General features: G+C 42.2%; 1 protein-coding gene across 1 annotated transcript in view; it reads left to right on the top strand.

Annotated features, from left to right (window-relative positions):
- Aoah (acyloxyacyl hydrolase) overlaps positions 1–27803 on the top strand; it is a 182822-nt gene that overhangs the window by 72838 nt on the left and 82181 nt on the right. Inside the window, exons 6-11 of the mRNA XM_050142759.1 lie at positions 934–1004; positions 5366–5426; positions 6441–6511; positions 7308–7356; positions 9921–9969; positions 12013–12107. Of these exons, the coding sequence (XP_049998716.1) occupies positions 934–1004; positions 5366–5426; positions 6441–6511; positions 7308–7356; positions 9921–9969; positions 12013–12107 (396 nt within the window). The remainder of the gene's footprint in view (positions 1–933; positions 1005–5365; positions 5427–6440; positions 6512–7307; positions 7357–9920; positions 9970–12012; positions 12108–27803) is intronic.

Genomic DNA, 27803 nt, shown 5'->3' with positions numbered 1-27803 from the left:
TATATATATACCTTGAATAGTGTTGGCTAGGAGCTAGAATAGTGTTTCTCAAGTGTTGGAGGACAGCAGAATGACCCAAGAGACTGAGCATGAAAATGATATGAAAAACAAACGAGGAAGGACAGGTTTCCAGAACCCATCCTGTGGTGCCCAATTAAGTACATCTAGTATGAATATTTGCATCTCAAAAAAGCTATGTACTGTATCTTGAGTTAGAAAGCCTCCCATATTCCTACCTTACTTTCGACCATCTTTCTGCCAAATGTCTGAGTTATCATCATTCCCTACAGGGTTCCTAAAAAGCCCTATTAATCCTATACTTTGGACTCCACAAGTAATGCTGAAAGCTGGGATGAGCTGAGGACAACCCTATGCCTCAGACATGGGGGTTGCTCCTCTAGTCATAGGATGTTGGGAAAGTATCCCAGAGATCCACACAATACCTCCTTTATAGTCTGAAAATATTGTCAGTTCTAGGCCAGGGTGGAAGTGACATTAATGCCCACAAGTACACCTCATACACACTCAGGGCTGGTGGAAAGCAACTGTGTCTCCCTATCAGCATCTCCTTAACTATTCAAGTAGAATAGAATTGTTTTGTTTGAAAGCATTTTGAAGATTGCTTTCAAAGCATTCCAGAAGGAAATATTTGAATAGCTGACAAAAACAAGCAAGACATATTTGGGAAAAGCACAGCGTGAGGGTGGCGATGAGGACGGAGCAGACGGCTGGGCTCCAATTCCAGGAACCAGCACAAGCCCCTACACAGGAGACAGAATGAACATGGGACACGGAGACAAGAGCAAGAAGTACATCTGGGTAAACACAGTGGAACCGGATTTGGGTCCAGTCATCCAGACAACAGAGGGGTCTTCTGTGGGAACCATTCCTTGACATAATCAACTCTTCTTGTTGTCTTTTTTATCTCCCCAGAAATATCCTAGAAGTGGCTCCAATATTTGTTCACTACCATTTTTGGCCAAGATCTGCCAGAAAATTGAATTGTATGTATACTGTTTCTACTGTCAGCATAGTTAGGACATCTCCTTGCTTGTCTTTGTGTTCTGCGGGCTAAACTGATGTTCATAATTAAAAGGCATCCTCCTGAAATTGGTCATGTTTCTTGTTCAAAACATGGCTTGTATAGAAACAAACAGACAAACTTACTTTGAACAAAACAATTTTTAGAAATGTATCACAGGCATCCTTCGCCCCAGTGAGCAGTGTCCACGTGAGGGTTTCAGGCAATCATGGTTTAACACTTGGGAAAGCCTCTTCTTGACACATAATGTATGGATGAGGTTGGCTGCAACATTCTGCACAGCTTCTAGAGCTGTGTCTGACTTGGGTGGTGAGGGAATGAAGGAAAAGCAAGCACACAGAGAGATAGAAAGAGAGGCTGGGGTTGGGTGAACCCGGTTTCTGATGGAGAAGCCTCAGGACCCCTAAAGCTCAGTGTGTTTATTATATAGAGTTGAACAGAGAGGCAGGCTTAGTGCACACACCTGAACAAGGAAGAGGGGTTATCACATCACTAAACGAGGAGGCAGGGTTTATGGCATACAGCTGGACCAAAGAGGCAGGTTTAATCTCTGTAGGAGCAGGGTTGGTAGGGAGTAGTCTTCTGGCAGTAACTATGAAAGAGGGGAGGTAGTGGACATCTTCCGTGCACATTACCAACATATATACATGGCCAGAGGGAGGATTTACTCTCTGAGCCTCACCCTAAGGAGAAGGCTTTGCCATTTTCCCATGAGTCTGTATGGTCCTTTACATGGCTATGCCATGTCAGCAGCAGACATTAGCTCAGGAACCCTCTCACTCAGGGCTTCCTCCACTTCTCACCATCAGCCCTGGGCATGGCTATAACCACAGAAAGACACTGCCCAAAATTTTCTACCACCACCCTCTACCCTCACCTTCCACCAGCACACACTCACGTCAATGTAACTTCCAAGGCTGAAAGACGAAGTTCAACAGTTGACCATCAGCCCAGCAAGCACAGGGCACTTGGTTCAGTCCCCAGTGTTGTAAACAACTGCAAAACTATCCCAGATCTTAGCTTCACCCTATGTCTGAGCTTAAACTAAATATCATAGAATTAATATTACAAACAGCAAGACAAATGATGACTTATGAAGCAAAATAGTCCAGCTTTTTTCTTGCTCTCTGTGTTAGTAAGAGAGGACAGCTGTAACGAAACACACACATGCACATACACATTCTCTCTATCTCTGTCTCTCTCTTCCTCCCTCCCTCCCTCTCTCTTCAACCCTTTAATGAGGCCCCATCCCCTTCAACAGTGCCACCACCTAGCAACCAAGACCTCTACACAGAAGCATCTAGGGATGTTTCCTCTCTAAAGCACAACTCCAAGCCTTAAAAAAAGTAATTCCCCAGGCCATTGAGGACCCAACCCCCTCACCCCTGGGTATATTTAGTTCCAAGCAACTTTTATACCCCTTTTATTTTTTGTTTTGTTTTATTTGGTGGTTTATTTATTCATTTTTAATCTTGAGTTGATTTAAAGAACTTGAGTCACTTAATGTCTTAAGGCCTGTTTCCCCTCACCTAAAATCAAACTGTAAATTGAGTCCTTTTTCCCTCAGAATCATCTGAGAAATTTGAACACCAGATTCCTTGACCCTAGACCTAGTAAAAGAGCACTACATTTTCCCCAAACATTCTCTAGGTAAGTCTTGGATGATTTGTCCTCAAATCTGACTCCTGGCTATCTATGTTTAATGATTACCTGCATGTCAGGAGACGAAGCTAAACTAATACACGCACAAGTGATGCTTTAATAGTTTAATGATGTGAGATATTCTTGTAGGACCACAGCAGCATCTGCTCTGCTGCCTATTTTCTCTTGCTTTCCTGTGGGAGTCCCGAGACTTTATTCCATTCTGCCCCAGCCTGGCTGTCTTAGGAAGAGAAGGAGAGGCTTGAGAATGCTTACAAGTGCAAGAGACAGGCTACAGGTATGCTCTGAGGAGCTAAGTTCCTGCTGCTGCTGTGACAAAATGGCACAATCTATGCTCTCTCAGTCCTGGAAACTAGAAATTCAAAACCAAAGACAGCAGGACTGTGCTCCTCTAACAGATGCTCTCGATAGAATCGTTCATTGCCTCTTTCTGGATGCTGTGGTACCCATCAATCCTTTCAGCTGCATCCCTCTGATCCCCACCTCCACTTTTTATTCAATCATTTCCTCCACCTCTTCTACCTGTAAGGGGGGTGGGTGTTGTTTTACCTCTTACAGCCTACCAGTCATATTTGATGAAGGTCATTTTAAGGACTGCAAATTAACCTAATTACATCTGCAAAGACCTACCTGTGTTAAGGCCAGGTTCACAGCTACTGGGAGAGGAACATAATTTAAGTCATGTTAAAAGTTTTCCTGTGATCCACCACTCATTATCTCTTGAGCTTCATGGGGACTACACTTGCTGAAGATCTTTAGGCTGCTAGTAAGATAGCCCGAGGAAGGAGGAGGCAGCGATGATTCTGACCCACATCCAGAGTCTCTGAAGAACCAAAGAGTTACAAACTTTTCCTAGCTCATCTGCCAACAAGAGCCCCGCAGCCAGTTGGCCTGAATCCCAGAAGCCAGCAGCTTCGCCCTTTCTGTGGCTAGGGTTAGGTGCAGAGAGCCTCAGGTTATGAGGAGAAGGGACTGTCAGACATGAAAGAAGATGCTTCAAGGCTGAGGTACGGCCGGCTCCCCGGGTGTCCAATCATGCCGGGTTTGAACTGAATTGGGAACCCCCTCTCTTTAATGGTACCATTGAAGTTTCCAATGATATCCAAGTGACAATACTTTAATTGAACCACCTTTAAAATTTGAATTCAGGAGCATCTAGGGCCATGGATTTTTTTGGCCCAACTTAAAAGAAAATTTATTCCTTTATGATAAAAGCAAAGCCCGCATGTTTTGTTCTTTTTTTTTTTTAAGTCACTGTGCTCCACTTATAATTTGTTCCACACCATACACGTATTTGGTGATTTATGACTTACAGAGAACACATAAATGCAGCCTTGTTTGCCCTTTATACCAACCCGTGGTGTAGTAATCATCAAGATAACAAATTAGCTGGTGCTTTCTATGCATGGAGGACCATTGCGTATGTGGAGGCAGGCACTATTATTGTCCCCTTTCAAACAGGTAATGTTACCCTCCAGTGGCCACAGATCTGGTAGCCACAGACCAGCCTCTGCTCTCATTGACCCTCTAGACTCTCAGCCCTCTTCTTTAGCTGAGCAAATGGGTTGTAAATGTCCTCTACACCTGTTCTGAGCTCCATTTATTTGATCTGCTTGGATGCTCTTGATTCAAAAGACCATTACAAAATCCCACACAGTTTAGGTTCCCGGCACAGCTTTGCCCTGCGGCAGGACTGCAATCTTCTGCTGTCCTTTATCTGATTTCCCCCAGATGGAGGGGAAGCGGGGCAGTGATTTTGAAACAGGAAGAGTCTGGTAGTAAGGTGTGGAGGTGGCCTCCCTCTCAGAGTATCCATAACTTTGGTCTGATTTATGTCAGCTATCATGCCTGTGTCCTTGGCTACCCAGTCCCATTAAGTCATTCCCAGATAATGACCATTAAATACCCAAGATTCTGAGAGTGAGTGGTTAAAATGGACATTTTCCTTAACAGAGTGTGCGAAGGGTACAGAGACAATTTGGAGTTCTCTCAGTCACTGTTCTATTGCTGTGAAGAGTCTCCATGACCATGGCAACTCTATAAAGGAAAGGATTTAATTGGGGCTGGCTTATCATTCAGAGGTCACATGGTGGGGGAGTGGTGGCATGTAGGCAGATATGGTGCTGGAGAAGTTGAAAGTTCAACATCAGGGCACAGGCAGCGGGAAGAGAGAAAGACACTACTAGGCCTGTCTTGATCATTTAAAACCCCAAAGCCCAGACCCCAGAGACACACTTCCTCTAACAATACCACACCTCCTAATCTCTGCCAAGTACTTCCACTCCCTAATGACCAAGCATTCAAAGATATGAGCCTCTGGGGGCCACTCCTGTTCTAACCACCACAGGAGTGCTGGGATTCAATTGACTAGATCCAAGATGTAGTCTGCCATTTGCTGGGTACCATAGCATAAACCCCATGTCTCCTACAAGTCCAAGTCGTTTATTCCACCTCCTCAAATGGCCCACGTTAAATACAGAGAAACTGTGGGTTGAATAAAGAGAATGACTGACTGGCCGAGTGTGCCTGACATTTTCACGCAGACGCTGGGTTTTATTTTTAGATCAGTGACAGTCATATAAACAGCCAGTATCTGAACATGTTTATTTTCACAGGCATCGTTTTTTCCTTAGCTCACAGGGTGTTTGTTTTCCTTCCTAGATCTATAAAGAAGGCTGTGCCATTCAAAGATGGCGATTCCGACAAATACAGTGTTTCCCCAGTGAGTACCACTGGGGAGGAATAGGCGTGGGCTCCATATGGTGTCTCATCTACACATTTCTTTCTATCAATAAGGCAAGACTGAACTTCATTTGATGAACATACATCAATTCACAATTTTATGGGCTTTTCGACTTCATAAAAATATTAGCCATCAAAGCAAACCATAGGCCCAGTTCTGTTTCCTCCTCCCTGACATCGTTCCCAACTACAGTGCTCCATGGGGCTAGTGTTACCAGGGTGGTGTCTATGATTTTGGAAATTCATAAATCTGCCTGAGCTTGCTTTTTCGAGTATGTACATGGATTGGTTTAGAGCTGTTAGGATGCCAGCGAGGTTTCTGGGGAAACAAGCAAGCGGCCTGTTCTGAACTCACCACAGGGTGAGAGGCCACAAGGAAGAACACTGTCCGATGGAATTTTGACTCCCGATTGTTTTAAGCTCTTCAGTAATGTACAAATCGAAAGGATTTAAAATTGTCATACATTATTTTTTTGAATTATCCAATGAAAAGATCCATCACTGACCAAATAGTTGAAATATTATATACCCTGTGAAGACTGGTGGCTAACAAAACAACTTAAGAAGTTGGACAGTCCTGATGTTTCTAGGAGTATACATGGATGCCCATACAGACACAAACACACACACACACACACAAACACACACACGTCACATTCATACATGTAAGGACGCACACATATATGTACATGCATGTATATGCATACATAAACTCATACCCTAACATCGTCACAATCAGGCATACACTCACTATCACCCATAAACATACACTCATTTATTTATACGTACACTCCCACCTATTTCTGGGTTTGGTGTCAAATTATATTTTACCTCACATAGCTTATCTTATATTAATCTTAATTTCCCTACTGATCTTCAATACTTGAGTGAGAAACTGCAGATGTCAATATCCCTTAGATAGCCTGATTAGCCTTCACCGTGGTCGGTGTCAAAACTGGACTAACCCCCTTCTGTGCGCGCTCTTCAATTTCAGACATTGCGGGGCTACCACTGGCGAGGGAGAGACTGCAATGACCGCAACAAGACCGTGTACCCAGGCAGAAGGTAACTTTCATTGGAGGTGTGAGACACCAGGGCTTTCCCCAACCTGGGGAGCCCTAGTTGCAGAAAGAAGGGTCCTGCATTTATTCATGGACACAGTTGTTTAGCCAAACACGCTTACCACAAACCTGATACTGGCAAAGCATTTGGCATAGAGTTAGGCACCAAACAAAACAAAGTTGCCCCTTCAACGACATGGCATTCTATTGAGAGAAACTAGCTATACAAAAATGACCGTAGACATCGACCCAACCCCCAAGGGAGTTCTCCCAGTAAGGTGGACCCAGAAGCTGTTCCTGTACCCTTAGAGCAAGGTATGGACTCCAAATAACGTGACACATATCCTGCTTAAGCCATGGACTGATGGAAAGCAACCATAGCTCTGCCTTCAAAACCCAGCTGTGCCGCCCTTTGCAGTCACAGGGTTGCAGTGCTGCAGCAGCAAGGTTCCCAGGTGCTGCTCAGCTCACAGGCAGCGGTTGCAGCTGCCCCTTACTGAAGAAAATGGACTGCAGACTTACTCCTTATGCACGCCATCCCACAACAACACAGGCCACAGGACCCCCCCTCCCCTCCGTCACTGGAAAGGCTGGCTTCAAGCCTAGGTTCCAGAAACGCTCCAAATCCAGACTGCAGATGCTAAGTGGCAGCTTTTGTATGTCACAGCACATATGGGGTGCTCTTCCTTGAAGAATACTGTTATCTTACGGTGGCATTTCCTGTGACACCCGTTCATGGAACTAGCATTCACTGAACATCCCGTATATGCCAAAGACTAAGGCTGATGCTTTCTTCATAGGCCAGACAACTGGGATGCCCATCAGGACACCAACTGTAATGGCATTTGGGTAAGCACTGAGTTAAAGTTGAATATCGTCTCTTACTTCCTGCCCTCCCCGGTGTGTATTTTCTTAGGCCACACTGGAAAGTGAGAACCCAGGAAACTTCCCCTGCTCCTTGTATGAGGATCAAGATTTTCCATCACATAGGAAGGTCATCAGTGGCATTGTCAGAACTGAGGCTACCTTAGACAGCTGTTTTAATCTATACCGTGGTCTCCCCTAATTCTTTTATTCTGTTTGAGCAGTGTGATGAAAGAGGAGTCGATGTTAGCACCTTTACAGCACCCACACAGCTGTTGGGAGGAGCCAGAGGGTGTTGCCATTTTGTTACGGCCATTTGTTTTCTTTCATAAGCCTTTTCTGGTGCCATAGAAATTACCCTACATATACCACTCACACCCCAAAGTTTCTAATTTGTGCTGCTCCAATTCTCTAAACATAATGGGTTTATAGCTTTCAGGGAGGGAAAAGGAAAGAAAACAGGAAGCCACCCCAATACTTACCTGTGATAAGCAATGGCTGCAGATTCATGTGTTACAGTCGTCTTATATTTACATGATTTGAGGGTCCTTGTGGAGAACCAACTTACAAACACAAATTCAAGTATGAAAGTAAATAATTATTTAGAAAAAATGAAGGCAATCCTAATGAATCATCAGTCTTGCAAAGTCTGGTCCATTTCTTTGGGGGTCTTCTTTCTCACAAGCCTGAAGTGCTTAAATAGAAACACTTATATCTTATCAATGACAGTGTGGCTCTCTGTTCTTCCTAGAATAGTGGTTCTCAACCTTCCTAATGCTGTAACCCTTTAATATGGGTCCTCATGCTGTGGAATTTTTACCCACAAAATTATTTTATTACTACTTCATAACTGTAATTTTGATATTTTTATGAGTCATACTGTAAATATCTGGTATGCAGGATATCTGATACATGAGTCCCAAGAGGGTCTTAACCCAAAAATTGAGAACAGCTGACCTAGAATGTCCTGGAGCTCCCAGCCATTCTCAGCCCCGCCACAGGCAGGAGCTATGCAAACAAGGAGCCTTGAAGATGAAGATTCCTGACTTTGAAAGAAATCACTGCTTCATTTTGCAGCTTAGGTCTTTTTCTCTCCCCAGGAAACCAGTAGCTCAGGCTTGCGCCAGCAATCTCTATGGTGTGCGTCAGGATCTGTGGCTTCTGTATATAGACAACAAGACAGATAACTGTGTCAACCTCAAACATTTTACCCTCAGTCATGCTTTCTCTTTATGGGGCAGAAAATCTGCATTAGAGCCTTAAGGTGTAGAGAACCCCAAGTTAGCTCCTTTTGTGATAAATCCAAGTTTGGTTGTCTTATCTCAGGACAAAGGATTAATATGTGGGAATGCTTTCTTTGTTCCATGGTCCCCACAAAGATGGTCCCCTTACCATGTTTGTGACATGATATCCCACCTCCATAAAGAAGTGGCCAAGCAAAGACTAAAAGAAAATCCACCATGGGCTCAGAGGGCAAAATGTGAAGCTCATCACCACTAACTAGAGAGTCTCAGCAGCTTCATGTAGTAACACCTGCTCCTTTCTGCAGAGGAAAAATTACCCAGAACCACAAAGTCAAAAACAAGGAGCCTGCAGCCATCAAGACCTGCATTGCCATTGCCGTACAGTGTCGCCTGGCTCCATTGTTGACTGTGGTGTGAATAGGTGTATGTGTGCTGAGGGGTGGCTCTGGTCGTTGGTTAATTACAGGAGTCACAAGGGCAAAGAAGGTGCGACGCTTCTGTTTCCTTCCTCATTTCCCAGCATAAAGTTTCTATGTGTATTTGGAGTCTTCAAGATCAGGAACAAGAACTCACTGTTCCTATCATATTTAAGGCCACCAACCACTTTTGTCTTAAAATAACACTGATGTCACCAAGGGACAGGTGCTCCGCTATCTCGCTTTGGTTTGGAGGTTTGACTGTGATGACCCAGTCACACTCCGGACCAACTGCCCTTTTTGGGTTTCTTAATCCTGGGGTTGTTGACATTTGAGTTAGATGCATCATCTTATAAACTGTAAGGTGTGTGACAGCCTCCTATGCCTCTGTCCACAAGATGTCAAGAGCATCCCCATTCACTGTGACAACCACAAGTGTCTCCCTACTTCATCAATGTCCCCTGGATTGAATGTGGGATGAAAGGGTGAAACGGATGAAAATTGATGTTTCTGAGATGTCTGGATGCTTTGATTTCCAGCTTAGAGAATGTAGAACATACCATTGATCTACTACACCCCCAAGACTCAGTCAGCCCTCAGTGCTCCAAGGAGAGTCATTCCTGTTCCTTCTCCTCTTCTAAATGGTTGCCCCAGATTGCTCTGAGCGAATGAGCCTCATTTCTTATTATCCTCCTGTTCTATCCTCAATTCCTCTTAAACCCAGCTCATTACAGGGAGTATCACTAAGTTGGATTAGGAGCCCAAAAGGCTTCAAAGGGTTTTATCTATTGATTTGCCTTTGCATGTTAAATTCAGTTGGGAAGGATTTAGTGTATGTGCCTCATACATTTAAAACCACACTGCTAATCTCTTTATTCCTCTTCTAAAGGGTATTGATCCAAAAGATGGAATTCCATATGAGAAGAAATTCTGCGAAGGTACGAACTAAAAAAGTCAGTGTCCTACTACAGTGGGTGCTTCTTTTCTAGTTGAGTCAAACTGAAGAGAAAGGAATCACCTTTGTGAGGCGGAGTCTGAGGGTAAGATTGAAGTGCCCAGTTAGATTGGCTTTCTGATCGGAAAAAGACAGGCAGAGAAGAGGCAAACCTGGAAGATGAAGAATGTAATTTGTTTAATTGGCTCTTCCACTCGGGGATGAGAAACCTTAATGATAACATTAGGGAAGAGTGCAGGGCAGATAACAGAGTAATCAAAAGCTGGGACTTTTCCAAATAATGAATGACACAGGAACTAATACTTAATCATTTGCATGTCCTTTTCGACATACATTCAGGTTAGCCTCCCATCTCTCATGGTGAATATCTGGATGACTTAAGAGAGAAGCCAACCTTCAGGTTGCAGACGCGTACAGAAATAACTAATGCTTCCTATTCTAAAAGCACAAATGCCTGGGTGCCTGGGCCACCAATGCTAAGAATCCACTTCAGGGGTAGACCAAAACTAAGGCGTTGTCCCTGTTCTGCTGGTCAATGTTTCTCTGCTCCCTTGGGGATGATTTTGGTCATGCACTCATTCAACGGGGGCTTTCCAGGTAACCACTCAAATTTTGATTTGAGCTACCTTGATCAGAGTATCCTTGACAAGCCTAAAGTCTAGGTTCTGTGAGCTTTCAGAGGGGCAAAGGGGAGAGCAGGAAATGGAAAGGCCCGCTGAAAAGCTAATGAAATTAGAAATGTTTGGTGAGTAATACAAAGAACAAATAAGTTTAGAACCAAACCTGGCGGCACAGGCCTGCAATCTCATACAGTCAAAGGTTGAGGCAGGAGATTGAATGTTCAAGTCTTGTTTGGGCTACAGGTGATTTCCAGCTGGCTTGAGCAAGTTAATGAGACCCTGTCTCCAAATAAAATGTGAAAAGCTGGTTGGGACTAGAGCATAGTGGTAGAGTTTCTTCTTGGCGTGTGCCGAGTCTTAAGTTCAATGCTCAGTACTACAATATGAAAAGAACAGAGAAAATTGGGACAAAATCTGGAGCATGGGGAGTAGCTCTGTGCTAAAGCACTAGTTTAGTGTGCATGAGGAACAATGTTCAATCTCCAAGACTGTAAAACAACAATAACAACAACAACAAATGCAGATTTAGATGAAACTCTAAGCCTTCCAGGCTAGTGATCCCAGGAAGGAAGACTCTTGAATCTCCACATCCTAGCATCCCACATCCTCTTAAATGTCCCAGACCTACTTAGTCTCCACCCTTGTGGCCCAGTGGCAGTTTCCATAGAAGCCAAGGCTAGGGAACCACTACAGTAAGGCTGGGCCATCCTCTGCCTCACTCCAGTGGTTTGGCATTGGAGAAAGGAGACGTCTCTGACTCTAGAGGAATCATTTGATTTTTCCAAGCCCTTAAGTGGCTAGAGGGTGTACTCCCCACTAAGTGATTTGTGAAGATGTGTCTCTGAATTTGATTAAGTGATTCTTACATCCAGACATGCAGGCTGCACAGAAACCTTCCTAGCTCCTTCTCTCTGTTAATCAGCCAGAATTGTCCATCTAGTGCCTTTGTGTATGCGGATTTAAAGACTTTAAAGAGACTATCACATCTTTAAACTATCAAAATTGCTCCATGAGGGCATTCACTCTTAAACAGAATTGGTATATTCTCTAAAAAAAGCCATTTCCAGAACCAAAATTTAGGGCATATTTCTGAACTCAGATCAAGCCTGCTTCTTGTGTTCATCCATCACTCGTTCTGGATGCTGTACAGCAGCTGCTTTTACACTGAGCCAGGAAGCACACCTGTGTTTGTGAAGCTTAGCTAGCAGTTCCAAGGGCTGAGAAATTTCATTCAGCTCCTAAACGCTCCCCTCACACTCCCCAACACATGAAAAGTGGCCATGTATCACTGTTAGGATGGACTGTGCATTTGATACACACCAGGCTATCTGCTCAAATAGCTACTCACTCTGGAGGCTGCTCACTGCCTGGGTGTATAAATAATGTAAATAAATTGTGCTTCCTAGGTTCACAGCCCAGGGGAATCATTTTGCTGGGAGACTCAGCTGGGGCTCATTTTCATATCCCTCCTGAATGGCTGACGGCTTCGCAGATGTCTTCCGTAAGTAATTTGGGCAGTCCTCATTCTGAATGGGCTGGCCTTAACGTTTGTTCCCCACGCTCTCCAAGTGAAGCCAACTCTAAACAGGTGCAAATTTCCCTTTGCAAGGGACATCCACTGCCATTTCAGTCCTAGGCAAATGCATCGGTTTCCCCTCCTCACCTTCTCAGCTTCAGCCCAGCTCCTGTCAGAGAAGGCAAAGATGGCAGCTGAGATCAAGACAGTGGCTGATGCGCGCAAGGAGCAGTCATGTGTTGCCTTCCCCTGGAAGTCAGGACCGTGGGGAGTACTTCCAGCATGCATGCTGTCTATAAGCATGAGGAGGCTGGGCAGAGCAGACTGCTGGGCTCCTGAGAGCCATTCTTGTGCTCCACAGGAGAACTGCGGGGGACACAGAATGCCCTCCACCCCCACCTCATCTGAAGAACAGAACAATCCTGAAAGAGGTTTTTTTATTTTTAAGTGAAGATAATAACAAAGACAGCTATCATAAATAATGAGAGACTCACAGACAACAAGGAAAGGAGGAAGACACCAATAATCACTTACCCTACCAAACCAACACTGGGCATTGTGAGAGGGGTTTTCATCTCTTAGGTGATCAGATCAGGAGTACAGGTCTGCAGGTCCCACACCCACAGAATCAGCCCACCGTAGACAGAAGCCGTAGGGCGGGTGTGCCAACAGCATTTGTAATGGACATGTGTCGGCGTTTGTGGACCTCTACAAATCTGTGTCTGTGAGACCTGCATAGGTCAGGGACCTGAAAGAATAGGACCGACTACAGTCTAATAGTGTAGACAGTTTTTCTTAGCTTCAGTGTACTTTTACACACAAAGAAACAAAGAAAGCAATGATCCAAGGAAGGGTGTTTGAGTTCAGAAAAACATGTAAATAATCGCCAGCAAGCACCTACTAACAGAGCAGCCCTTCCCCAGAACTTTCTCAGGGAAGAACAATGTAAATACAACTGTCTGACATGCAGTGCATCTTATACCTAGAAAAACACAGAAACAAGGCAGAAGGCCATATCCAGATTCAGGGTACAGTAAGGACAGCATTCAGCATATCCTTTCAAGAGATCGGGCTCTACAGCTATCTTCCAATCTCCAACAAGAATAAGCATGTCCTATAAATTGAATATAAATGTTTAACACAGGAGGCATGAAATCACATCCAAGAGCAATCCAGTGAAGGAAATGAACATGAGGGAGGCGAAGGCCCTCTGCCTTGGTTTCCTGGAGCCTCTCTCACAGTTCCCTAAGGCATCATTCACTATCCGCCACCCTTTTGACTGTGTTTCTGCAGATATACACAGAGTTTTTCTTGTTATTATTCCTTAAACAGCACAGCGCATTAACTGATGACATGGAACTCCTATTGTATTTGGCGTTATAAGTAATCCAGGGGTATTTAAAAGTATCTGGAAGATGTGTATAGGTCATATGTAAACACTGTTCCATTCTATAGAAGAGATTTTGGCATTCAAGGAGACTCTGAAACCATCTGTCACAAATCCCAAGGGACTACACTGTGTTGTGAAAGAGAATGACAACTGTATTTTCTCGAGTTCTCACACCTACCAGATGATCAGAAGAGCCAATGTCTTCCGCAGTCAAACTGTGCAAACACCTAGGACTTAGCCCACAAAGGATGCAGGGCAGTCTGAATGGCACACACCTAAACAAAGGGGGCTGTGCACTCTTCAGCTTCAGCTTCCTAAGGTGAGAGCTGTCATGAGAGGATGTGCTGGATTCCTGTACTGGAAGCATCTGTGTAACTGTCAGGATAAGAACAAGGCAAAGTAATTAAAATGCAAAATAGAGGTGTGTATGGTAGTGCATGCCTATAATCTAATCACTTGGGGGAGCACATCAGTAATTAAAGACTGGCCTTAGCTACATATTGAATTTGGAGGCAGCCTGGGCTACATAAAACATGTTTTTAAAAGTTTCATTAAAGATGCTGTGCTGGCTAGGCTTATGACAACACAAGCTAGAGTCATCTGGGAAGAAGAAACCTCAGTCTACAAAATGCCCAAATCAGATTTACCTGTGGAAAAGTCTGTAGATCATCTCATTGATAGATGATTGATGTGGGAGGGCCCAGCTCATTGTGGGCAGTACCATCCCTGAGCAAGTGGTCCTTGATGACATAAGAAAGCAGGGTAAGGAAAGCATGGGAAGAAAGTCAGTAAACAGCACTCCTTTATGGCCTCCGCATCAGATTCTGCCTCCAGGTTCCTGCTTTGACTTCCCTGAATGGTGGACTGTAAGGGGAAGCAAACCTTTTTCTTCCCAAGTTGATTTTGGTTATAGTGTTTTATAACAGCAATAGAAACCCTACTAAGACAGAAATTGGTACCAGCTCATGTGGTATCGCTTTGACAGACCTGACCATGGGCTTTTGGGAGGATTATGGAAGAACTTTGGGCTAGAAAAGCCATTGAGTGTTTAGAGATTAATGAGCTATAGTGGAAACTTAAAAGACAAATGTGGGGAGCTTGGAAGAAAAAGGTGTTGAGGAAAAATGCAGACAATGTAGAATGGCTTGTGGCACCATGCCAGATCCAAACTCTTACCTCCCTTGTACCTAGCTTCCCACAAGGGCCAGGGGATAGCATCAGAACACAGGCTTCTCACACTTATACTACCTGGTCACTACTTAGTTGGAGGACGTATCACCTGCAGAGGAAGGAGTCGGATTGGGAGGTGACAGAAGACAAGATCCAGTATGGGTTCAATTTCCAGCTACCTCCTTGATACACATTTTCTTAACACTTTCATGCAAATAGACGACTCATAAACTCTAGGTAGAATGGTCAAGCATAAAGCCAGGCACTGGTTCCTTCTGAGCACAGGGCTTAGAGGTGCTTCCATACACCTGAAGCCCTGCATGTATTTGGCCCAGAGCACTGCAAGAAGCCCCTCATGGTTGTCTCTTCTGAGTGCAATAAGAAACATGAGGTTTACTGACATAACAGGTCATGACGAGAGCCACCCTGTCTATTATAGCAGGAGGAGGCATATCTGCTCATGGATAGGGGATCTAGGCAGAGTGAAAGCTCTTGTCATGTAACCATCTCTGAATGAGGTTCTTCTGTCTCCCAGGACACTAAAAACAATTCTAAGAAATCAAACTTCAGAAATTATAAATTTTCCCTGATCACTTCTCCCCAAATTAAGTAGATTAAACACTAACCCAAATTAATTCTAACACTTTCAAATTGAAAACCCTCCCCAAGTCCCTCTAAAAAGTTGAGCAATGAGAAGGCACATCTGAATATACAAAATGCTCCATTGTGTGAGGAAAAAGGGGGGTCAGGGTGCTGGAGCAATGACTGAGTAGTTAAGAGCACTTGATGCTCTTGCAGAGACTCTGGATTCAATTCCTGGCAGTCACATGGTACTTCATCACCATCTGTAACTCCAGTTCCAGAGGATGTGACACTTTCTCCTGACCTCATCAAGCCCTAGGCACACATGTGGTGCAAATACATACACACAGATAAAATATTCATACACATAAAATAGAATAAAGACATCTAAAAGAGATATATAAGTATTCTTTGGAAAAATGACTAGAGGAGAGAAAGTGTGTGTATAAAACAGTAAATTCCAAGTCTTAACCATAATTGGCACGAGATGGTGCCCAAGACAATGTAGGATCGAGAAAGACCACTCTTGCTAGAGAAACAATTAGGGCACCAATGCCGACCAACAAGCTGGAATGCACCAAAAGCAGAATATCCAAACAGGTCAGTTGACTTGGGAAACTGGTTCTCTCAGGAAAAATGAAGTGCTTGAGATGAAAGGCATGCCAGATGGTCCTGGGTGTTGGATAAGAAACCCAGAGAGAGAGAGAGAGAGAGAAAGAGAGAGAGAGAGAGAGAGAGAGAGAGAGCAGAGAGAGAGAGCAGAGAGGAAGCTGTGATTCAACTAGTAATGAAAGCCCTTGTCTTCAATCAAGACCTCCACTGAGGCCAAAGTATAAAACAAAGTTCTTACTCATCATATCCTGCTTTTCTTTTATTTCACAAGGATCATGTAAAATATTTTGCAGGTGTTCTCCCCAAAAGATGAGGAGGAAAGAAAAAGAAAGCAGGTATACCATAGGAACAAACCTTTCGGCTTCAGATTTCAGTTTCAACACTAAATTTCAAAACACAGCAATGCCGCCTCCACAGTGCTCTGGGAGGAAAGAATATGTAACTGAAACACTCTGTAAGATTGTTTTCGTACAAAGCTGTGGAACTTTGTTCTCAGTAATCTAGACTTAGAAAATGCATCAGACACAAACCACCAGGAGTTGGGATGTTTTAAGAAGTACACCAGTCTCTTTATCATTGTACTATATTATGAAGCCCAAAAAATTCTAAACCTAATTCTATAGATTTTTAATGTTTGCAATTACAAAAAATTACTGAAAAACCTTCTTTTTATTAATAGGCAGAATTAAAGTTGTGAGAACGGCTGTACTACCAAAAGCAACCCCATAATGAATGTAATTCCCGTCAAAATTCCAAAGATGTTCTTCAAAGGACCAGGAAAAAACCCTTAAAATTTATATGGACACAAAAATGGCATCAATTTTTAAAATAAAAGCCATAGTTTTCATAATCTCAAATTATATCAAAAAGCTATAGCAACACAAATAGCCTGCTACTGCCACAAAGACAGACATATGAACCAGAAAAATAGAATAGAGAACCCAGAAATAAATACAGATAGTTACAATGACCTAATTTGTGACCAAACTATCAAAAGCATACACTAGAGAAAAGGCAGCCTCTCTTTAATAAATAGTGCTGGGAAAACTAAATTTCCATGTACAGTAGACCGAAACTAGGTCTATTATCTGTCATAGTGCATAAAATTAATGTAAAGGACATCAAAAACATTAACATAAGATGTGAAAATTTAAAATTGCTAGGAGAAAACACTTCAAGATATATGCACAGGCAATGATTTTTTTGAACTGGATTCCAATAGCATGGAAATTAATATCAAGAACTATGAAATGGAATCACATGGAATTAAGAGGCTTCTTTATATCAAAGGAAACCAAAGAGTGAAGAGACAGTCACAGAATGGGATAAAAACTTTGCCAACTATACATCAGCTGAGAGATTAATATTGGAGACATAAAGAACTACAAAAATAAAACATCTAAAAATAATCATGCTATCAAAATGCATTAATGAACCAAATAAACAGTTTCCAGAAGAAGAAATAAAAATAACAGTAAATATTTTTAAAGCATTCAGTATCCTTAGCCATTGAGGAAATGTGAATTAAAAATTGACTTAAGATTCCATCTCACCGGAAATGTCAAAGAACTAATTTTTTTTAAAAAAAAAAGATTTCATTTCTCCGTAGTCAGAGTGACTATTGTCAGGAAAACAGTTGCTGGCAAGGATGTGGAGAAAAATGAATCCTTATTCACAGCTGATGTAGCCACCATGGAAATGAGTGTGGAAGGGCTTCAAGAGTCTGAAAATAACACTACTGTATGAACGTGTTCTCTTACTGGTTGGTACATACCTGAAGGATTCTAAGTCAGCATACTTAGTGAAGCCGTCCAATTTTTTTTTTCTCAAAAGTACGGCAAAATGCAAGAGGACAGGGCAATATAATATACACCAGCACACTTACTATATCATATCCTCCACCAAACCAGCCCTGAGCGTAAGTCACATTCCCATGACAGTGGTCCAGCTCAAAGGAGAAGGAAGCATATCTGCCTAAAGTGGGAGATGGAAAGGGGCAAGGTTTGCTTTGTTGCTTTTATGAATTACAAGCATTGAGCTGGAGACATGACTCTACTGTTGAGAGCACAGGCTACTCTTCCAAAAGACCCTGGTTTTATTCCCAGTCCACATGGTGGTTCACAGCTGCCTGTAACTCCAACTTCCAGGGATTTGATGCCCTCTTGTGGTCTCTGAGGGCACTGAACACGTCTGATGGATGCACAGACATACAAGCAAAAATACATATATTCGTAAAAATTAAAATGAGTAAAGACTAATTTTTAATTATGAATGTCAAATGTGTATTGAATAAAAAGGTAAAAATACAGAAATTCCTAAGAATTTGCTTTAAAAAAACTCCATCATTCTGCCAGCTAGAGAAAATTATCCTAACATTTAAATATCAAAACGGTTCTCAAATATTTTTAAATATTGCATCAGAAAAGAAGACATAGTGGCAATAGGACTAATTTTATGAAATCTCTCACACCCCACGTCTCAGGCTCCTTGGCACTTCTTCCCTCTTCTCCAGGGCATCCTCACTGCACAGCGATCTGCGTCTGTGCACATGTATGTGCTCAGTCACTGGAAATTGCCAGGTTGTCAGTTAGCACTCATCGTTGCCCTTCTCCGTGTTTCTATTTAGTCTGGAGCTGATTTTACTTTTATTGATGCTCCACAGTGCCCTTTTCAATGAGCACGCTGTGATGTGCTAAACCATTGACCCGGAACTGGATGTTGAGCTGCTTCACGCTTTGCTTTGGGACTATAATGAATTATGCTTCCTTAAAAAAAATCACTTCCTATTTTGAAGAATTATTATGTACAGAATCTCATCATTTATAAAAGAAGTCAGCCTGGGTATGAAAATTATGTCCAGTTGATATTCATGAAGTGTGTTGAGCTCAGCAGTCTTAGACTTCTGTGGTTTGACTGTTAGTGATTGTGGCATGTGTAAACAGTATAAACTACACCTCAAGCAATATTTCTAGAGTCATGCTAGGCAGGCCCAGCCTCAGAGCACAATCTGTGCATTGATCAAATCAACAAGCAGCATCGTTGAGCCTCCCATGCCCTAAGCCCTATGATGGAAAGAAGCCAGGTCCTCATTGAGCTTGCTCATGAGAAAACATACACTAGCAATGGCAATTCCAGAGCAGTCCATGCTGGGATGTGCACCTGCCTCCACAATTAAGGAATGAAGAGAAGCCTTCACAGAGGAAGAAACACATATTTTAAATGGAAGAATGTATTGGGGCAGTCATATATATGCTCACAGAACTAGGAAGAAGTGTCTCAATGGTGGAAAGACCACGTGGACAAAGGCTCTGAATTAAGAAGTTCGGTGAACTTTAACTGAAACTCACAAAGCACAGAAGGAAAGCCAATCATCGCTCGGACGGTGTGGGGGAGCTGCACTGAGGGATTTATAGCTCATCCAGATGTCTTAAAGCTGAGAGATGCACTCATCAGATTTGAATTGCGGAAAATTCATTGTGATTTCAATGGTTAGGACACATTAGTTTAGATGTAAACTCAAACAAAGGAAACTCAGTCTAGTGAGTTGTAGAATTGTAGCAAAGTATAACAAACTAAAATCAGAGAAGGCATGCATCCTAATGACCGTTGCTAAGAGGTCACCGTGTTAATCAGTTTCCATCACTGTAACAAAATGCCTGAACTAATTAACTTTTTTTTTTTTAAGAGAAAAGGTTTTAGTTAGTTTTGGAGTTTCCAGTTCAAGATTGATTAACCTGATGGCATCAAGACTGCTTAGACAGCATAGTGAGACCATGTCACAGAGCAAAACTGTCTACTTCAGGAAGCAAGTAGTCAGAGGTCCTCCTCACAGTACCCTTTAGGGGCATACTATCAGAGTCCTAGGCACGTCTTGTTAGTGCCTCTTCTCCTAGAGTCTACTGTCTCCCAACAGCACTTGATTGAGGGCTCAGCATTTAACACATAGACCTTTAGGGAACATGCACATACATGTGTGGTGTCTTCAGCAATAGGAGCCGTTGCTCAACTCCTGAGAGGCAACCAAGGCTACATCAACAGTCATCAATAGTTATATAGCTTTGGGAGTCCCTTGAACTGCCCTGACCCATCATTTGAATGGAGTTTTTTCATGCTTGGTACTGGGGGTTTTGTTAGTCTATGGTTCTTGTCAACCAAAGTGTATTTACTTTTATATAGATAATATAGCTATAGCTAGATATAGATGTAGATGAGATAGGGATAGATAGAAATAGATAGCTATTCATCCTTATGGGTATTGTGCATAATTTTAGGTAAATATAAGATAATATGATTCCTTGAGACTTTTTATCAAACAACTTTGTGTTACTTTTTTCTTGTCCCTCCTTCTCTTGAGACCATATACACACAAACAACATAAAAAGGACTCTGCAATTCGTGTTATGTTTGTGAATACATATGCAAAAATATATGTCTATGTAACATTAATAATCAAAGGATGAGAGGCTATTAATTTGAAAGTGGGGAAGGGAAGCACAGGGCAGTGTTGCGGGGGCTCCTTCTGCTCCTTCAGCCAATAGCTGCCCATTGGGGTGTGGTCTCCAGGGGAAAAATGGAGGTGGGAAATTGTTGTAATTCTGTTTTAATTAAATATATATTTGACACTAATAATATACTTGAAAAAATACTTTGACAAAAGTTGACAATTATATAAAGGCTGGGTAAAGTACTATTTAGTATTTTGCGATAGTGCATTCTCTATCACAACTATGCGGCTTTACTGTTATGTGAAAACAGCCACAGACAATATGTAAGTCAAATGATGTGGCTGTGGTCCAGGAAAATATATTTCCAAAACAGGATGTTGACAGGATATAACCCATGGACTGAAATGCTCTGTCCAATAATAGCTTCCTATAAAATGAATTGATGAGCACACATGTTTAGGGCAGTGAGAAAGCAAGCCATTCTGTCCCGTATGAGAGCCCCCAGCATGCCTTGCCTTTGCTTTCCAATAAGACAGAAAACATCCTGCCCCTGTCTCTCCCCTGGAAAGGAAGTATCCGCTGAGTGCTTTCCTGCATCAACCTTTCTACTCTGACCTGCCACCCTCTGCTTAGGCAGTTGGCACCCCGGAGGCATGTTCATGGGAAATTAGGTTAGAAGATAGATAGAAAGATATTTGTGGGTCAGTAAGGAGAGAGTGACAAGTGTCACCCTTATGGTTCCCAGCTTCATTCTTCTGAGGGCCATAGAATAGTTCTGCCCCTTCCTCCCTTGATAAACAGCCGTGGCTTCTCTTCAGCATATCTAGACCTTAGTGATCAGGTGCAAATCAAATTGCCTGTCTTGGAAGGAAGACCTCAATTTAGAAAGGTTCCGAAGAAAGACAGAGACAATCAAAAAACGTGGATGCTATTGTGGTGGATTTTTTTTTGTTTTTGTTTTTCCTTTCAAAGTAAAAACAATAACAGCTTGGGTTACTTTATCAGAAAAGAAGGCAAGGTTGGAAGATCAAAGAGGCCAACAGTAGGCACCACCCTCCTGCTTGCTTGCCCATCTGCTTGCATGTTATTTTCAAAATATTAAATGCTGCCTCTTATTGAACCGGAATTGCATGATGGGCTGGGGACGAAAGTGGAGGAAGAGATTCTGAAAACATCAATTTCTCAAACGTTTGTTCAGCTTGTGAAACTGTTGCTTGTCCTGTTATAACATCTTAGCGTGACCCCTGACGGCTGTTTTCTGTAGGGCAAGGAGCACAGATTGAATTTCATGCTGTGTCAAGGGCAAAAGAAATTCTTAATCTGGTTGCAGAAAATGCATATTGACCTGAGAGCAGGCAGCTCGGTATTTAAGCCCCATGTACTTCATTCCTCTTTGAGATGATTCTGTCTGTCAGCTCGGTGACTCTTTATTAGCCCACAAACAACACAGACAGGAAGGATCAGGGCTTCTACCTCACTTCCTCACTCCCCTTGCTTCCCATATTCTGGATTTATCAGGCATTTAAAAAGCTTCCACCATGCATAAAAGCAGATTTTCATGGTGCCCATAAAATATGGAAATTCAATATGAGATGACTTCATGTCCACTCCTTAAATATCTGAGCATTTTGAGTACTTTTTAAATTATTTTTTTAAGATGAGAAAAAGCTGTTGTGTGATAAAAACTGAACAAAATTACATTTCCTGCTTGTCTGACATCTTGCAGGGCAGCAGAAGAGAGATGCGAAATGGTGAGAAGTAATTCTTCAATTCTAGTTAGCACTCATTTATTCTGTCAGAGAAAGACAATTGTGTTAGCCATGGAGCGTTCCTTTCTCCAGCAGCCATCAGATCACAAGATAAAAAGCCTTCTTCACTCCCTTGCCCTATTCTTGAATGTGGGTGACCTGGCCTGTTCCTGGCTTTTGTGTTCTCACTGCGCTCAGGGGGAGCAAGCCAGTGGTTCTTTTCTTTCTAAAATGGGTGCAAATCTAGACTCATCATTTCAACCACTACTGCCTTCTGAGAGAATTTTGCCAAGTGCCCATGGTTATGAAAATCTTCAAGATATAATTATTTAAAATCCTGTCTTAGTTAGGGTTTCTGTTGTCATGAAGAGACACCATGATCATGGCAACTCTTATAAATGGAAACATTTAATTGGGATGTTTCGCTTATAGTTCCGAGGTTCAGTCCATTGTCACCATGGTGGGACATGACTGTGCAGGCAAACAAGATGCTGGAAAAGTAACTGAGAGTCTTCTAGCTTGCAGGCAACAGAAAGTGGTCTCAGTATCACACTGAGGGAAGCTTGAGCAAAAGAGACCTCAAAGCCCACCCCTACAGTGACATACTTCCTCCAACAAGTCCACACCTATTTCAACAAGGCCACATCTCCTAACAGTACCACTCCTTTTGAGCATCATTTTCTTTCAAATGACCACAATCCCATACCTCTGAAAGAGCCCACATTCCTGCTCACCCAACCAGTAGGTGGTGATTTTCACAGGAAACCAGTGTGCCAGGCCATTCCTGTGCTACCCAGTGAGCTACTAAAACTAGAGAACAGTTCTTTATCCTCAGGTGGTTCATATCTACACTTGACTTCATTACACTTGACTTCATTTCACTTCCAAATTAACCACTAAATGGATCTCATTTAACTACTGCATCTCAAGGAAAACTCCAAGAATGTCAAATCCATTGGGTCATAGAAAGGGATTGGAGAGATGACTGCAGTTAAGAGCACTGGCTGCTCTTCCAGAGGACACAGGTTCAATTCCCAGCACCCATATGGCAGCTCACATCTGCTTGTAACTCCCGTTCTAAGGGATCTGATACTTTCACACAGACATACATGCAGGCAAAACACCAATGCACATAAAATAAATAATAAGCAATTAAAGTAATTAAAAAATAATTTGGTATTTGAAAAAGTGTTTGACCTTCTTATCCATGAAGGAAATAAAAGTAAAAACTGCTTTGAGACTTCATGTTACCCAAATCAGAATGTCTATCATCAAAAAAACCAGTGACAAGTGCTGCCAAGGATGAGGATGAAGAGGAACCTGATGCTCTTTTAACAGGACAGAAAACTGGTACAGGCATTGTGAGAGTTGGTGTGGTAGTTCCCCAAGCAGTTAACAGAACTACAGTATAACTCCCATGCGACTATAGCACTACTTTCTCAGCCCCCTGAGTTTGTGGCACCAAACCTGGTGTGAGCCTTGATGATTAAAAAATCCCCCAATGCCTTCATCTAAAATTGTTGGCACTGGGTGTCAGGTTTCAAATATGAATTTGGAGGGGGACACCAAAAGTCATATCATAGCAGACATAAAAATGAGATATAAAGCACAGTGGTATGTGTTTATATTATTATTAAAGTTAAAAATGTATCTTCCCAGTTAGATTTTTAAGCTCCCTGAGACTGGTTTTCACTCCTAGAGCTCCAGTCATCCCTCCTTACCTATTTTTCTTCATCGTTAATAATGAAATCATGGCACATGTCTTCTTATTCACAGTCTGTACGCAGTTTCTATTGTAGCCTGGGGAGGTCATCGTACTAAGTTATAGACAATGGTAAGGGGTGAAGGCAGAGCGAGGCAAGATCTCCCCAAGGGATGTGTGTGGCCTCACATGGTCTTTTTGGTCAGTCTCAAAACCCAAAGATGACAGTGATACACCAATGACCAAAATATCAAGGTTCCACCACCAGAAGTGGGAGTAACTACCTTATAAAAGTGTAAGATGTTCTTTGTCCTTGTTCTTTTTGCCAAGTCAGAACCCAGCAATGAAGAATCAGGGGTGAAACAGATTGAACTCTCAGCAAACACAACATGGACTACCATCATCCTGGACTTCCTCCAGAATAAATTTCTGTTGTTTATATGGTACCCAGTCTAAAGGTATATTGTTATAACAGCTTAGTGAACTAAAATAGGATCTAAAAGCTATCTGAGAGTTAGGACTAGCTGATTGATTCAACGTAGAACTTAAGTTAGCATACTCCAGGCCCTGGGCACAGTGTTGCCACTCACCAGTTGCTTAAAATTAGGTTTTATTTGAATATAGTCATGTTTGTTCATTTTTTAAACTGCGAAAGGTTATATTTACATTGTAACCAAACTGAGTAGCCATGATGGAGACCAGATGGTCATATGAAGCTTACAGTACCCACTATCTGGTCTTTCTGAGAAAGGTTTGGCCGGCTTTGCCGTATCACTAGCAAGTTGGGTCCAATTAGATAAGTATTCACAAAGTGGATGATAACATGGAAAAGGATCTGCAAAGGAGGAAAGTGGGAAGTCCAGGTAGGACTCTAAGCGGAACCTAGGATTTAGTTAACTTCTGCTCCAGAAGCAGCAACTGGCCAACAGAGATGGAGGAAGATTTGAGGACAAGGTTCAGTATTATGAAGGGGCAGTGTCAGCTCAGGGCACTGCAGGTGACTGAATAGGGCCAAAAAAAGGGACAAAGAAGGTGCTAGGAAAATGAAAAAAGCTATATGGAATAACAATAGTTACCCATTGACCAGCATTTATCAAACTTGGTCAATCACCATAGTCATTTGGTACACTTAAAATATAAGGTTCTAGGGTCCCATCATAAGTCTGCCCACTCCCACAAAATGCAGGGAGATGGGCAATAAAGGGGGTTGTGGTGAAAGGTTTACCAAAACTAAGGATTTATGAAGAGCTCTTATGGAAACTCAGTATTTGATATACTAATTTAAAAATATAATGTATAATAAGTAGTTTGAATGGAGGGACCCTGCATGGGCAGACAGAGGATATGGATCACCAAATAAAAACATCAATGGCAGGTATTGAATAGCTCCCTACAAGGATGCCTCAGAAGCCCCCAAAACAACACTTGCTATTGCCATTGCTCATGGTTGCCTGTCACAACTAGATGGTAAGACCAAACTGTTGAAGATACAACACACTTTGGATACAGAACATAGGAAAATCGAGCTGAAATTGACCTGAAATGTGTCTCCATGTTGGCTAGTTTTTATATTGCCAAAAAGTGTTATAAAGGATACCAGAGGAGAAAAGTCATCAATGAACTTACTCCACAGTGAACCCTGCATGCTACTTGCTGGCAAAATATGCCCCTGGTGTGATAGCGGTACGATCTTTGTGGGATAACCAGTCCCTTTATGATTGCATTTAAGGCCTGGTGCACAGGAGATAATTCATGCTAGATACTGTAAACAGGTTCAAAAGCCTTTGGCTTGGGAAGTTGTAGGCTCTAGGGATATGAGGAGAAACATATTACTTGCTATTTTGCTAAAGAGACATGCCAACCTGCCATCTAAATATTTATGCTTTACTGAAATATTAGTGATGTTCTCACTCTTGGGCAGAAAAACAACTTCTTTTGTAGTGGGGGACAGTCAATGCAGAGTCAAAACTGGCCAAAGTCTGAAAATAAGTGACAGTTGAATGCTCAGCCGTAAATAGACTGACAATGCCAACCCCTTTAAGGCTTAGGAAACATTGTGTGAGACAGAAAGAACACAAAGGCTGGAGGATGAGAAAGAGTGCGGTGAAATGCTGTCTTCTAGACACAATACGGCTGCAGCTCTGGTTATCTGCACAAGGCCTGTGCAAGGTCAAGCCGATCAAAAATCCCAGCATAGATAGAGAACGGATTCATAAGGCTCCAGCCCTAGCAGAGGAACTATTGGCAACTGATTGCTGCTGAAGGAGAAGCAGCCATTTTTCTTTAGGGATATGTCCACTCATGGATTGAAAATATGCCTGCAAGCATCACTAATTGGGCTCAATAATTCTTTAAAAAGAAAAGGCATTCAAGTGAAGAGAAACATGTTGGGACATCCAGAGGGAGGGGAGGAGGCTAGTTTAGGTGAATATATGGTCAAGAAAAATGTTATATATTATGAAATTGTCAAATAATAAATAAATATTTTTAAAATAAGCTCCTATAAGATTCTGGCACATAATGACTTAAAAGAGTAGGAGGAATAGGGAGAAGCAGGGCCCCTGGCCAAAGTCTGGTTAGGAGCTAAGGCAATGACCAAAGTTCATGAAGAATGTGTGACTTAGTGTATTTTCTACTGTTGGCAAAAAAGACTATGGCCACAATCAACCCAGGGAGGAAAGACTTTGACTAGCATATCCCAGATCACAGTGCACTGAGGGAAGCTAATGCAAAAACTCAAGGCAAGAACCTAGAGTCAAGAACTAAAGCAGAACCCTGAAGGAATGCTGCTTACTAGCTTGCTCCACAAAGCTTGCTCATCCTGCTTTCTTATACCACCCAGGGCCAGCTGCCTAGTGGTGGCACTACCCCAAGTGCTCTGGGCTCTCCGTGTCAATTATTAATCAAGAAAATGCTCTCCACACTTGTCTATAAGCAGTCTGGTGGAGGCTTTTTCTCAAGTGAGGTTCCTCTTCCCAGATATGTCTGGGTTTATACTGAGTTGTCAAAAACCAAGCACCACCGTGTGCAATGGTGTATTATGCCAGCATATCACTACAAGGTAATAGAAGGGAATGAGAGCATTGCTTATGATCAGCATGGTGGAGAGAGAGAAAGCCCAGCCCAGGTGGACATGGTTATTAGGTGGGCCTAGAAAGACCTCTCTATCCTTACATCTCTAACTTGAATGAAAATTTGGACTTCATCTGGCATCAAATTCCAGATGCTATCTGGGGAACTGGGGAGGTATTTTGATACCCCAAACAATTTAAGTGAAGCTGCTTTAGAAATTACCAACCCTGGGACTGCAGAGCTGACTCACAGGTTAAGACTGCTTCTTATTTTTTTGGAGGACACCCCTGGGTGGCTCACGACCATCTATAACTTTAGTTCCAGCATATCTAATGTCCTCTTTGGACTTCTGCTGGCACCAGGCACACACTCATATACAGAAAATAACACATCTAGGAAAAATTAGATAACCAAACTTTTACAAAGATCAAAAAGTGAAAATTTACAATAAACAATTTTGGGTTTTTTTCTGGCCCTTGAAGAATCTATTTTTCTAATTATGAAAAAACACTGTCCCCCATAAAATAACTGAGTTCTGATTTTTTTCATAAAATTAGAAAATTTTTACACTCGTGTTTTCTTATTTTTATGAGTCTGGATAGAATTTTCCAATCACCCATAAAAAAATACAATGGAAGATAAAATAAAATACAAAGCTGATGGAAGAAAAGGAGTTGGGCCGAGTCCAGTGGTACGGTGTTCTTACTTAGTGTAAAGCAGTTATGTAAATTAATCCTTCACCTCATTAATTGGACAAATAAAACATAGGGTTAGAGTTTAAATGATAAGTAGAAGGAAAGGGGAAAGAGATGATTCAAGGATTTGACAAGGTAAAAAAGCAATTAGGCAAAATATTGAAAGATTAAATGCTCCCCGCCATTCTATGTTCTTCTTATTGCTCATCAGATGATGTTTTTACTGCCCTCTCAGGTCATGGGGTCAGAAAGAAGACTCCACAGT

This window comes from Alexandromys fortis, unplaced genomic scaffold (assembly GCF_014885135.2).
Source record: "Alexandromys fortis isolate MF-2015 unplaced genomic scaffold, M_Fortis_MF-2015_v1.1 scaffold_5, whole genome shotgun sequence".
Taxonomy (NCBI): Eukaryota; Metazoa; Chordata; class Mammalia; order Rodentia; family Cricetidae; genus Alexandromys; species Alexandromys fortis.
The sequence above is the reverse complement of the archived record's forward strand: the minus strand, read 5'-3'. Positions and strand labels throughout refer to the sequence as shown.